This window comes from Vigna unguiculata, chromosome 9 (genome assembly GCF_037176805.1).
Source record: "Vigna unguiculata cultivar grain cowpea cultivar isolate G323 ecotype 2 chromosome 9, ASM3717680v1, whole genome shotgun sequence".
Lineage (NCBI taxonomy): Eukaryota > Viridiplantae > Streptophyta > Magnoliopsida > Fabales > Fabaceae > Vigna > Vigna unguiculata.
This window is the reverse complement of record NC_140800.1, coordinates 39,283,807-39,297,121: the sequence shown is the minus strand read 5'-3', so window position 1 is coordinate 39,297,121 and position 13,315 is coordinate 39,283,807. Positions and strand designations below refer to the sequence as shown.

Sequence of the window (13,315 nt, the reverse complement as noted above, 5' to 3'; positions counted from 1 at the left end):
TTCTACGGGTATTAAACTTTTGTCCAATCTTCATCCCCACCGGGTAATGGCTATAATCTTGTACCCATAGCCGTACCCGTTTCTGACTACTTTAATATTCATTTTAATTAATTTTTATAAAATAATAAAAACTTACGGTAAAGAAAATATAATATTATCAAATAATCAATATTAAGAGGATGGTTCTCTTCGATATCAAATACTTTGAAATAAATTATAATTATTTACATTTTATATTAGAATACCAAATAAAATTTAATGAAAACCAAAATATTTATTAAATTTATATTAATGAAACCTGGTTGATAAAATTTAAAAATATATTAAAAAAATATAAAAGGAAAACAAATATTCAAATTAAAATATATTCTAAATGTTTGTTTACTTCAATTTTTTATACACTAATAAAAGTTATAATACATCACTTGATCAAAATGATGCAAAGAACAAATAATAAACATAATAATAAAATTTTGACATAGATCTTGTATCTTTTGAACTCCAATATATGTTGGATGGTGATAAAAAAATATTTATGACAATTACATTAAATTTTTATATTGTAGTAAATAAAAGTTATTTATATAATTATAGTGAAAAAATTATAGTCTGATTGATAATGAGTTATAAAATAAAAAATAATTAGATAAAATATATCGAAATAATATTCTACATGATAAAAATAAACAACAAATAAAAATATTAACAAATTAACAAATGTGTGTCTTATAAACAAATTTAGAGACTATTGAAAGAAATCGCACAAAAAAAAATAAATGTATAATTAATGGTATGATAAGATGAAAAATACCTCAGAGATCCAAGAAAACTTTTCAAATATCAACATATATACTCAATGGTTTAAAAACAAAAGAGTTATTCAAATGAAACAAAAATGAATACTAATAAGTAAAGTTTTTTTTTTTTTATATTACCTAGTAAAGGAAAGATTTATGCTATTAAACACTTAAACTGAAAGTATTATACATTCTCATGTGAAAGGAACATATACAATAAATAAAAATATTAAAAATAATAGAAATATTCAAATGTGAGACATAAATTTTTTTTAATTGACATACATCATTTTATCATAATTACATAAAGTTTATGATAAGATAAGAAAAATATATTGGAGATATGAATGAATTTCATTACAAACCAAATGTATATATGACTTCTTAATTAATTGTAAATATTTTAATAATTTAAACGGTGACGGGTATTATGGCAGATATATGTACATCCCCATACCCATCCACACATCCAATTGAAAAAGTCGAGGATTCTCCATACAGATACACATACCCATACTTAGTCAATGCATGAATTCTCTATCAAAATAAGAATGAGTTCGAACAAATACCCATGAAAACATATTTATTTGCCATCTCTAATAAAAAGAACCTTGATTTAGTCCAAACTCTAAAAATTGAGATTCAAGTGATAAAAATCTTTGTTTCTATGATGTTTTGATCTTATCTGTAGAAAAACTTATAAATGTGTTTTAATATGTTAGAATATTCATAAGTTTAATCGAAAGACATGAATAAATAAAATAAAAATAATAATTTAATGGATAAAATCACTTAAACAAAAATTGCGTATTTAAATATTTTTTTGATATGTCAAAACAATTTTTCATTAATTAAAATCATTTAAAAATCTCAAGTTCGTTCTTGTTAAAAGTTTTAATCAATTAAAAGTTCATGTTTTAAATCTCAACTTTTTGTTATCTTTCAACCAATTAAAATTTCATTTTAAAAACCATGAGAATTTAATTTTAAATTATACTCTAAACAATTAAGCTAGTTTTAATTAAAACCAACAAATATGAAATTTTTGATGCATTTATGAGAATCTGAAACATTTATTTATACATATATTTTATTTAGACAATTTTGTATTATATATATATATATATATATATATATAACTCAAATATTCAGATAACTTCCTATGTCCAGTGACTCAGCATAATTTTGTAGAATCTGATTTTTGCATAATTATGCAGACTCAAGCCAGTCCAGAAAATTCAAGAATAGATGTCAATCACATATCAAAATCAAGTATAGGAAATACATCAATGCCAATTGACCTTAATTTCAGTACTAAACATCAACATTTCTATATGAACAAAATTTGATCACTTAAATTTCATAGCTTTCATATATCACAACTCATTCAATAGTTCAGATAAAACAACCAATCACAGTACATCCATACAATTTATAATTCTAACATGTTTGTAACTTAGAAATAATGGAATTAACTTCCCTTACCGGTTATCCTGCTTCGACAACTCTATAAACGCAAAACACTTCTAACTCCACATGATGTTCTATCCACATAGAAACATCATAAGAACGATTAGAACATACCGTTATAATCACTGATCAACAGAGACTCACCGATGATTAAAACAATGTATGCAAGCAGAGGAGAGCTCACATGCAACAGAAAACAAAAATAGACAAAAAAGAGAACGAAAATTCAACTTACGTACTCGGCAAAACTGATCGGTCTAACTTGAAGAGCTCGCCCCTAATATCTCGGTTCTTCAATCAGAGGATTAGAGGATCAGAGAGACAGAACTCCTAGAAATAAGCCAAAGAACTTTAAAAAAGTAGTTTATAAAAAAAAAATCGTGTGTTTTAAAATAATAAAACTCATTTATAACGATTTTATTTATACTCAACCCTTTAAATATAATAAGTCTCATTACTTTTAAACCACAGTCACTTTTACAATGTCATTTTATAGGTCTTACATGTCAGATAAATTTAATTGTATAATTATTTATCAAACATATATTTAAATTATTTCAATCATAAAATTTATTTCTTGGCTAATATTACCACCTTTCGCAAATTAAAATTTTCAATATGACTAATTTTATAAAAGAAATGAAAAGTTAATTTTTGAAATGTTGTGAATATTTTTGGAAAATTAAATTATGGAGAATTTACATATTATCTGATTTTTTAACTAAAAAAAATGTATGTAAATAAAAAACGGAATGTCAATGAATTCTTAAATAAATAACTTTAATTTGACTCCATTTGATCGTTTATCAGGATTCTTCATAACTTTGGATTCAAACATCGTCCAAAGCCTTGAGAAAAAAATAGAAAGAGGTTATTGGTGTTTTCGGTAATGACATTGCCTAATGAAGAACTCACATTTCACGTTCAAACGCTTCATTTTCATTTTCCAGGATCAAGAACCGTCACAATTCCACACAACCAACAAGAACGATGAACAATTGGAGATAGGATCAGTCAACCGTTCCTCCAATTTCATTCCAAACCTCATTTGTTAATAATTTGAGCCTCCCATACTGTGTGGCAATTACGAACCCTAGAATACAATTCCCTTTCTCTTTCAGATATTTGTCTTCTATCCTTTCCATTTCCGTTCATTGTTATGTCATTAACGAAAGGATACATAATAACATTGCTTTCTTAGCTATTGGCGCTGTTTCCTTTCATTTTTTCAGCTTCACGTCATAATCTTGAATTTTCTTTTCCCTGCTACTCCATCAATTAATCAATTTTTAGTGCATACTGAGGATCAAATCCCAGGACAGCAAGGAATCCCATTTTTTTGTCTTTTTCCTTAATCATTAATTTGAGTCTGGGGAAAGAGTTAAATTAATCGTGAGAGAGAATTTTTTAACAGTAAGTTAGAAAAATGTTCATTTAAAATTATATTAATATGATCACATTACTTGTAAAATTTTAATCTCACTTCTGGTTGTTCCATTGTTTATATTTGCATCACAGGTTTAGTTTCTCCGGCCTGCTCCTGGGTGTTCCGCATAATGTGCATATCAACGGATGAGTTTTATGGGTTAAGAATCAGGGTCTGTTTGAGATGTGTCAAGGTTTGAAAGGGGCAAAGGAATTTGCTAATGGCTGCTAATCAGGATTGATAGTATTACCTACGAGGGAAAGATGTTTGTGTTGGTTATTGTGGTATATGCATGATACATCAACCAGGGGAGGATGTTTTGTTGGTGTGTAACATTAAAGCTAGTCGGTAGAGTTTGCCTGATTTAATGCCACCCTCTGTGAAGGTCAAGTCGGAGGCTACGTTGGAGACTGTACAGGAGATTGCCGTCTATCTTCATAGGTTTCACAACCTTGACCTTTTTAAGCAAGGGTATATTGCGTATACATTTATTTTTTTTACTTTTCTTATTTTCTGATTTTTGATTTTGTTGTTAAATTTCTAATCTGTTAAACCGATGCATGTGTTGTTTTGTATAGATGGTATCAGATTAAGATTACCGTGAGATGGGAGGACAGTGAAAACGTATGCTTCGGTATTCCAGCAAGTATTGTTCAATATGAAGGTAACTTAACGAATATACTGCTTAGCCACCTATAATTAAGATTACCATTATAATAGTTTTGTCTTTATTTATGGAAAAATTGCGTTAGGATTCTTTAAACATGGACTTATTTGCAAACAGACCAAAATTATACAATCTTTAATCCAATTGCAAAATTATACAATCTTGTTACTAATTTGAAATTGAGTAATTAGGAATTTCAATCTTAAGTGATGGTCTCTCCCAGCCAATGTTAGTCCTCTATGAAGTAGAATGGAAGGGCAATGAGGCATGATCCTCACCGTTCATAATTAAATAATCTTTGTAAGAAACTTCTAAAAAATTAAAACAAAACTTTGTATGGTTATGTGTAAAATTCTTCCTAGTTTGCTCCTCTATGACTGCTAACTAATAAGCTAATAGAAACTCTTCATATAATTATACATTAAGTGAATTAAATATGTAACAACTCACAGAATCATACATATATAACAATAAGTCAGCAACTCCCTCAACTCCAAAAGAATCATAAAAATATAAAATAAGCAAATCAGCAATGTTTCTCTTTACTTTTCTACCTATGATTTGAAATACTTTTCTCTACTTTCTTTATTTCCTTTGAAAGAATTTTGAATTACCTCTTTTTCTCTATCTATCACTTCAGAAATGTAAATTGTTGTGGGTTTTTTCTCATGATCAACTGTTCACAATTTGAAATGGAAGAAGAGATTAAAGCTTTGCATTTCTCCTTTAAGGGTCACGTTACCTAAATTAACTCTAAGAGAATTACTCCTTATCTTTACTTTTCATTTTTCTCTTAATGTAACAGTCATACGAAGTCTTTTTGTTAATAAAAATGAAGAGTGAGGATGTTAGATTTATTCTTAGAGTAATCTCCTTACGCACACACACACAAGAAGGAATCATGTTATTTGAAGAGTAATTTTCAAAGAGTTACTCCTCATCTTCACCTTTTATTTCTTGTAATCTAATAATTTTAAGAATAAATTAGATGTTAGATTAAAAGAAAATGAAAGATGAAAAAGAAAAGTTGCTTTGGTGATTTGATCGCTCCTTCATCTCTCTCTCCCTCTCTCTCTCTCTCTCTCTCTCTCTCTCTCTCTTAGAATGAAAGCTATTGGATAACCTTTTCTTATATGCAAAAGTGATACTGAGGTAGAAAACCTTTGGTTATGCAGTTCCTCCTGATCTGGATCCTAGCAGCATATATGGCGTATGGAGGATTGATGACACAGATAACAGTTTCTCAACACAGTCTTTTCGAATAAAATATGCTAGGCAGGATGTTCATTTGGATTTGATGATTGTGTTCAACTTACGTCGTAATAATTTGGTGGTAATGATCACTATCATGTATTTTCTTTGCATGGGTAACGAAGGGAAAGAACACATTATGGGAATGATATTGTATCTTGAGTGCCAAGTATCTATTATTGTGGTTTCTAGGTTACTTAATGTTGGTTGGCATATCAATTCTGTATATAAATTAGTTTATACACATGTTAGCGCATTGTGTAACCATATACACATGTATGTATTGATGTTGGAAACATGTGAGCCACAAAAAGACCCATGACGTATTTACTACGATTTAGTTTATTTAAGGATTAATAATAATAATATTATTAGATAGATATTAGAGTTATCAGCCTTAAAATATTTGTTATTGAGTAAGGTTTATGTTAAGATATCATGGTTATTAGCCATATTGCTAGTGAGTGGCCTATATATTAGTAATGCTACTACCCTGTTATTTGACTTAACTAACAGTACAAGCAGAGGGGTTAAGTGAGGTCAGGATACTGTGGTACTTACTGAAATGTAGCTTTGTATCAGAACTTATTCTTAGGGAAATGAATATGGAACTTATTGTCTAGTACTTAAATGTCAAACTGAGGTTTACAATGTTTATTTGTCACATGTGTAATGAAGCTTAAAGCAGTACTGGAAAAAAAATATACACAAACTAGTTTGCATCTGTCTGGGAAGGGGACCTATAAAATCTCACCTTGAAGGTTACTCAACCTTTTATGTGAAACAAAGCATCATAGCTTTTACATTACACATAACTCTCTTTCCTCTAGTTGAATATCCTTATCAAATTGACCCGCTTTATGTCGCTCATATTTGCAGGATTTAGCTACAACTGCTGTTATTTTAAAATTTGAGCTTATATACGCTCCCATGACTGAGCATGGGTGAGTCATAAGAGTGGTGTCTTCATTGGCCTAACTAATGTGCCATATAGACACTTGTGTTTCTTTATTTATTGATATCTATTAGGTGCAACTGACATGTTGATTGTTGATGGGAGTATGTCATCTACAGTGTCGAATTGGACCTCCCTCTGGATGCTTCCTCTGCTGCTATCCATGAATTCCGAATACCTCCTAAAGCTCTTGTAGGATTGCATTCGTATTGTCCTGTCCATTTTGACGCTTTACATGCAGTGCTTGTCGACGTAAGTGTACATGCCAGTATACTAAAAGTTGCCTCTCATTCATTTGCATCAAAGCTACCCAGGTTTGTAAAATGTTCTTATTTTCAGTTTGAATCTGCTAGAATTTTCTTTTAGCATTTTCTGTCTGTTCAAAAGTTTATTTTTGAGCACTTGTCATTGCACATTTATTTTTACGCATCTTTGATCGGTTACAGCAATTCTGCCAACACTGAAGTCATTGCTGACCAAAGCAGCGACACCTCGAACAAAGTATGTTCTAAAACATTGGATGTTTCTTTTTTTATAATCACACTAAAGTGATGATCGAGTTGACTTCATGCAAAATATTAATTGCAAACATCTTCTTGCATTATTTCATTTCTGAGCTCTTTGCTTGCTTTATTGCCTATATGAGAAGCATGGATATAGATATGAACACTCTAATGGCATGGAACTGGTACATGACCATGATAATGTCTACAATTTATAGGACATATATGGATGATATACGTCATATATAAAATAAATGCAGTATCAACACAAAAAGACATACTAAGTTATAATAAATGCATCAACATTTTTTAAGTTAGTTTCATTTTACAATAAAACATTATCATTATATAATCAATTTGCTATTGCACTTGTATTGATACAAAAGTTCACAATTTAAAGATGTAGTCAAGAAGAATCCCAAAGAATTTGAGAAGTGTATGAACAGTATATATTGGATATCATTTTTAAGTATTAATGGCCCCTAATAGTCTACACTTCGACTTCAAGCACTTTGGCACCTACTTGGCATTCACTATGGTAATTTTATACTATTATGATGACTTAACTCCACTCAAAATTGTACACAGACAAAAGGGGAACATTTCTTATTTGCATTATTCACCTATGGACATGAGTAGTTTTTGTTCCTTGTCATCTTTTTTTGTACAAGCACATTCACATATTTTATGTGAACTAGTATAGCAGTAAAGTTGTGCATAGGTAACCGATTGATCATGGGTTTGAATTTGAAAATAGGCTTTCTTGCATATTCAAGGGTAACGTTGTATAGTGTACAAATACCTTTGTATGGTGAGGAGCCTTCTAGCATTAGGATATAATAGATTTTGTGAAGTGGGTTTTTTGTTTTGTACTTTATTCCATCTCATCTAGGTCTACCACTGCTACTTGTTTAGGAAATTATCAAACATTATCATGTACTTCCACCACATCTATCTTTCTCAAGCAAGTCATTAGTCCACTATCTGAATGTTTTAATCTTTGACATTTTTCTTCCAAGCATTAACTGATTGTTGTGTGGCTGACCAGGGCTCTGCCGTGCTTGTTAAAGTATTATCAGCTTCCCGTGATATATTGCTTGAAGAACTACAAAAAATTGGCAGAGCAATTAATGAAGCTTTAGATTTTTCAGAGTTTGTATCAATAGTGAGTAATATGAAGCAAGAGAATCAATTAGCAAATGAAGTTATCGGACAAGGCAAGCCACATAATGGTCGTAAGGTTCTTGCTTTTATTTCACGCTACAGACTACAGAATAATACCTTTTTTCTGTATTTATATTGTTTTAAGGTTCCTTTTTTTTAGTTTCTTTGTCCTATTGTCCAGGGAGGAAATGAAGATCTAGATTTTCAGGATGTTGAAAAGTTTTGTTCACTGTCCCAGAATGAGCTGATGGACTGTTTTCATTCATTGGGAGATCAATTGTCCTATTTATGGAAAACATTTTTAAAGTTCCACAGGTTTGCCTCTTATCCTGTATCATGAGATTCATAACAATTCAACTACGATGTCTGATTTTTTAAGTTTTGCATTTGAATCTGATTAATGTATCCCTTTGTTTTCCCTTTTTCCAAATTCATTATTTGAACAACTTTGATACTATTTAAATCATTGTTTATACTTTGACTAATAAATTTATTCCTTTTTCTTACTGCCTTTCAACTACCATGAGTCTATATAACTTATTATAAACCGGATTATGAACCTTTTTTTCCTTCAATTGTGCATCACTTCTAGATTTGGTTTCAGAAGATAACTTTCCATCAATACTTGGAAAACTTAATCTACATTCAGGTTTCATACGCTGAAAGCTATATTATAGCAGGATATTAATCCAATTTCCTGCATGAGAACTACAAGTTATGGCCTTTGCATTGGCTCTTACTCAAATGTGTTTTATGATTCATGAAACTTTATCTTACCTCGTTTAATAAGCTAGTATTTACATTTTCCTAGGGATAACAAAACAAAGATAATGGGAGTTTTACATGAGACATGGATTAGGGAGCGGAAAACTGAATGGTCAATATGGATGTTATATTCTAAGGTAGAAATGCCTCATCAGTATACAAACAGTAAGGGTGATGAGACCTCCCAGCGTACCGCCAAACGAGCGGTCAGTTTGTGGAAGTTACCTGATGATGTAAGTGCTTGTGTCTTCCTTCCTTCATTTTTTGAGTATCATGCAATTTAGAAAACAGGAAAATCGAGAAATAAGCAATTTTCAATGCAATAGACCCAAAAGAATAAATTTTATCTCATAAATCATACAGCCTATTCAGATTGCAGCCACGCGTGCAGAACTTCATCGAAAGAGCATTGAACAAATGCGGGTAATCTGTCAACTTGAATGTTTGATATTTAAATATGGCCCATATAATGAAATATTGATTACTATTTTGCAGATTAACAACCGCTCAATTCAAGACATGCAGATATTTGGAGATCCTTTGCGTACACCAATTGTGATTGTTGAACATGTGTTGAATGTACCACGGCGTTTTCCAAGTGAAAATTCATTACTGAGACATATTGGGCATATAGATTCTGATGGCTTCCCACTTAGCCTCAACTATGACAGTATAGCCAAGAAATTTGCACAACCAAGTAATGATCGTGTGTTGAAGATTGTTGTCTTTGTGCATGGGTTTCAGGCATGTCTTGTAGCTTTTATTGCAAACTATACGTTCTATTTTTAATGTAGGATTTGAGTTTGTTAGGTGTTTCTTTTTTTGGAGGTTGGTGGCTTGAAAGTGATTAGGTTTATCCACCTATTTTAGAGTCAGTGGCAAGTCATATACTGTTGATCTCTTTGTAGCATTGTCAAAATGGATTATCCTCTAGTTCCTTTTTCTTAAAACCTAAGCTTAAAGTTATTTAACAAGATATTAGACCAGTACTATAAGTTTATTTCCACATTCTTTGGTCTTGAGTTCAAAGATTTTATGTTTAAGTTTAAACTGAGAAAATATGAAAAACGAGGTTCTGCATTCTGTTCTTTAATCTTTTTCAGGTAGGCAATAGGAGTCGCCATTGATGAGCTCCAGTGTTGTCTTTGGTGCATTTGAGCATGAATTAATTATTTATGGATGTGGTTTGGTGCTTTCTGTGTGTTCTTAGTTGATCTTTCCTCTTCTTTGTTTGATCTTGCTCATTCCTTTAAAGTTTCAACCATTTGATAGAGAACTGTACCAATCTGTCTTGTTGATTCTGAAAGTAAAAGTAAAATTTACTTAGTGATGACGAACTTTCAGAGAAGCAACTATACCGTACGGTCACGTGTGTATTGAGTTTTAATAAACCCGAATAACCATACTTTAATACCCTTAATTGAAGGCTTTGTAATTCACTCTGCCTATGCTCTTTGGCTAGATAAGCCAGTGTTCTTTGTCATATCTTTGTGTGTTTACTACTTGAGGGGCAGTATTAGATAACTCTTGGAATATCTTTTGATCTGTTTTCTTATTCTAACAGGTTTTATTTTGTTGTTAGTGTGCTTGGGCTGGGCTTTTCTATTAGTATAGTTATTTTCATATAGATAAGAGTATATGTTGATAAAGTAAGCTCTGCTCAACGTGATCAAGTTTATCAGATATCTTGTACATAACATTGACTTTAAAGACCTAAAGTGCAGAATTACTTAAAAGGATGTATGACTCCTAAGTTAGCCTTTTCAATAATAAAGTGTTAAATAAATGTGTTATGTAACCCTTACATTATCTCAAATTTCCAGAAATAAAAAGAATGTTAGTTTTTATTTATAAATGGTATAATTGAAAATATTGGATGCAGTATATCATAATCATAACATGTATATTACTTTCATTTGAGAGCTGCATCCATATATCGCAGAGCAATATTGGTTGACTAAATCCTTTTTTTTTTTTCCAGTATGTGGTTAAAAAGTTGATTCAGACCTCTTATTGTTTGTCATTTAAAATGTTTTAGGGGCATCATCTAGATTTACGACTTGTCCGGAATCAGTGGCTTTTGATAGATCCCAAAGTAGAATTTCTGATGTCAGAGGCTAATGAAGATAAGACATTTGGAGACTTTAGAGAGATGGGAAATAGGCTAGCTAAGGAAGTTATTTTATTTCTTAAAATAAAAATGGACAAAGCATCAAGATTTGGGAGTTTGGCAGATATTAGGCTAAGTTTTGTTGGACATTCTATTGGTAATCTCATTATAAGATCAGCGCTAGCAGGTAGTTCATAATCGTAGAAGCAGTGATATTCATCAGTTTGACATTTGGTGCTAATTTTTGTCCTCTGTTTGCAGATAGCATTATGGAGCCATTTCTAAGTCACCTACATACATATGTTTCAGTATCTGGTCCACACTTGGGGTATCTTTATAGTTCAAACTCATTGTTTAATTCTGGGTTGTGGTTTTTGAAGAAGCTAAAAGGCACACAGTGCATTCATCAACTCACTTTCACGGATGATCCTGATATCCAAAATACATTTCTCTATAAACTGTGTCAGGTAGAGACTGTCCTACGAAGAACTCATTCGTTTTTGCTTGAATAACTTATCGTGGCATGTATCTTGAAAATAAAAGCTGCATGAGTCATTTATATATTTTATGGAACTATTTATTTGATGAGGTTCTAATAGAGTTCTTTCCTCCCGTCCCCCTCCTTTTTTCAGCAGAAAACCTTGGAACATTTTAGGAATATTATTCTGCTATCTTCCCCCCAGGTATTACCTTTTCTTCTTGTCTTGCCTCTTGCAATAAATTTTAGGAATTTTATCAACCGTCACTTTAATCAGCAATTGGGTTGTTATACATTAGCATTAGCATTAGCATATTATCATTCATGAGTTTAATACAAGTCTGTAAAGTTGGTCCTTGTTTGGTGTTAACTGATGCGGCATTTTCAGGATGGTTATGTGCCTTACCATTCTGCTAGAATTGAGTCATGCCAAGCTGCTTCAAGAGACACTTCAAAGAAGAGTAAACTGTTCATGGAGATGTTGAATGCTTGCATGGACCAAATCCGTGCCAACTCCACACTACACCGAGTCTTCATGCGTTGTGATGTGAACTTTGATCCATCTACACAAGGCAAGAATCTGGACTCTATAATCGGTAGAGCTGCGCATATTGAGTTTCTGGATTCTGACATTTTTGCAAAGTTCATAATGTGGTCATTCCCAGATCTTTTTCGATAGCAGTTTGCCACTCACTTATAAAGCTTTCAGGCATAACCACTCACCCTTGTATTAGATTCAGTAACCAAGAGTGTATATTTTCCCCTCAAAATGTTTATTTCAAAAATAGCTGTATATCTTTAGGGAAGGGATGTAATTATTTGGTTCGGTAGATCATGAATAACTACAAGTTTTATTAAAGAATATTTCAAGAGAAATTAGAAATATGCTTTAAAATATTAAAATATATCCATAACTTGTATATATGTAATTATTTTTAGACAGTGCATTGTAAAAGATAATGGTTTTTTTATGTAATTAACATTCTGAATTATATAAATTATATTTTGAATTTGCAATCAACAGTTTAAATTTTGATAAAAGGTTGTTTTTAATTATTTTAATACTTTTTTAGAAATTATTAAAATTTTATTTGGTCATATAATTGAAAGATGGTTAAGGGATGAATGGTTAAGAAGATTATATATGTGAAGAGAGAAAGTGGTAATTTTAGTTGACTAAGAAAATTTTGCCAGATGCATATGGATGATGTTTGAAACGTGCTTTCAAGTATTTGATAGATTTAAAATGTGATTTAAAAATATAGTAAAGAGCTAATATTGATGATAATTAAAAGAGCTTGTTAATGATTTAGTAGTGGATTTGAATCAAACTGTAAGAAAATTGAGATGTCAGGTATAAAATTTACAAAAACGTGTATAAAGTTAAGTATGAAACTGGAAGGAAAATAACGTGTTGAAAATTTTTACTATTTGTCCCAAACCAACTCAACTTTTTCAAAAAGGACTTTTCTCCCCAAAGGTCTCAAACAAGCTCTTCGTCTGCATGTAGTAACCTCAAATTTTAGGCAGTTTTTTCCTTGCCCTTCCATAACTTTCTTGCTGCACTTCCTTTTTAACTTTTTTAAATTTTATAATTTAGAAGTCATTTTTCATTTCAATTTTTTATAAAAAAATATGAATTTTAAATTACACAATCCCAAATTAATTTCAAAATATATATATATATATATACATAAGTATTTTTTAAAGAAATTATATGTCAAATCAC

The 13,315-nt window shown here is 30.9% G+C and overlaps 1 protein-coding gene across 4 annotated transcripts; it reads left to right on the top strand.

Annotated features, from left to right (window-relative positions):
- The first annotated feature begins 3,084 nt into the window (after nucleotides 1-3,084).
- On the top strand, nucleotides 3,085-12,489 carry LOC114196224 (uncharacterized). Of its 4 annotated transcripts, none has more exons than XM_028086792.2 (16): nucleotides 3,085-3,680; nucleotides 3,786-4,164; nucleotides 4,272-4,357; nucleotides 5,536-5,693; nucleotides 6,491-6,555; nucleotides 6,686-6,880; nucleotides 7,013-7,067; nucleotides 8,118-8,309; nucleotides 8,394-8,548; nucleotides 9,045-9,231; nucleotides 9,362-9,421; nucleotides 9,494-9,742; nucleotides 11,037-11,295; nucleotides 11,370-11,575; nucleotides 11,744-11,791; nucleotides 11,975-12,489. In XM_028086792.2, the coding sequence occupies exons 2-16, from the start codon at nucleotides 4,061-4,063 to the stop codon at nucleotides 12,263-12,265; spliced, it is 2,310 nt and encodes a 769-aa protein (XP_027942593.1). In that variant the 5' UTR covers nucleotides 3,085-3,680; nucleotides 3,786-4,060; the 3' UTR covers nucleotides 12,266-12,489. The 4 variants fall into 4 exon arrangements, with proteins under 4 accessions (XP_027942593.1, XP_085523333.1, XP_027942591.1 ...); XM_028086790.2 differs by having other exon boundaries at nucleotides 3,086-3,680; nucleotides 11,741-11,791; XM_028086793.2 differs by having other exon boundaries at nucleotides 3,087-3,680; nucleotides 8,415-8,548; nucleotides 11,741-11,791.
- Nucleotides 12,490-13,315: the final 826 nt, after the last annotated feature.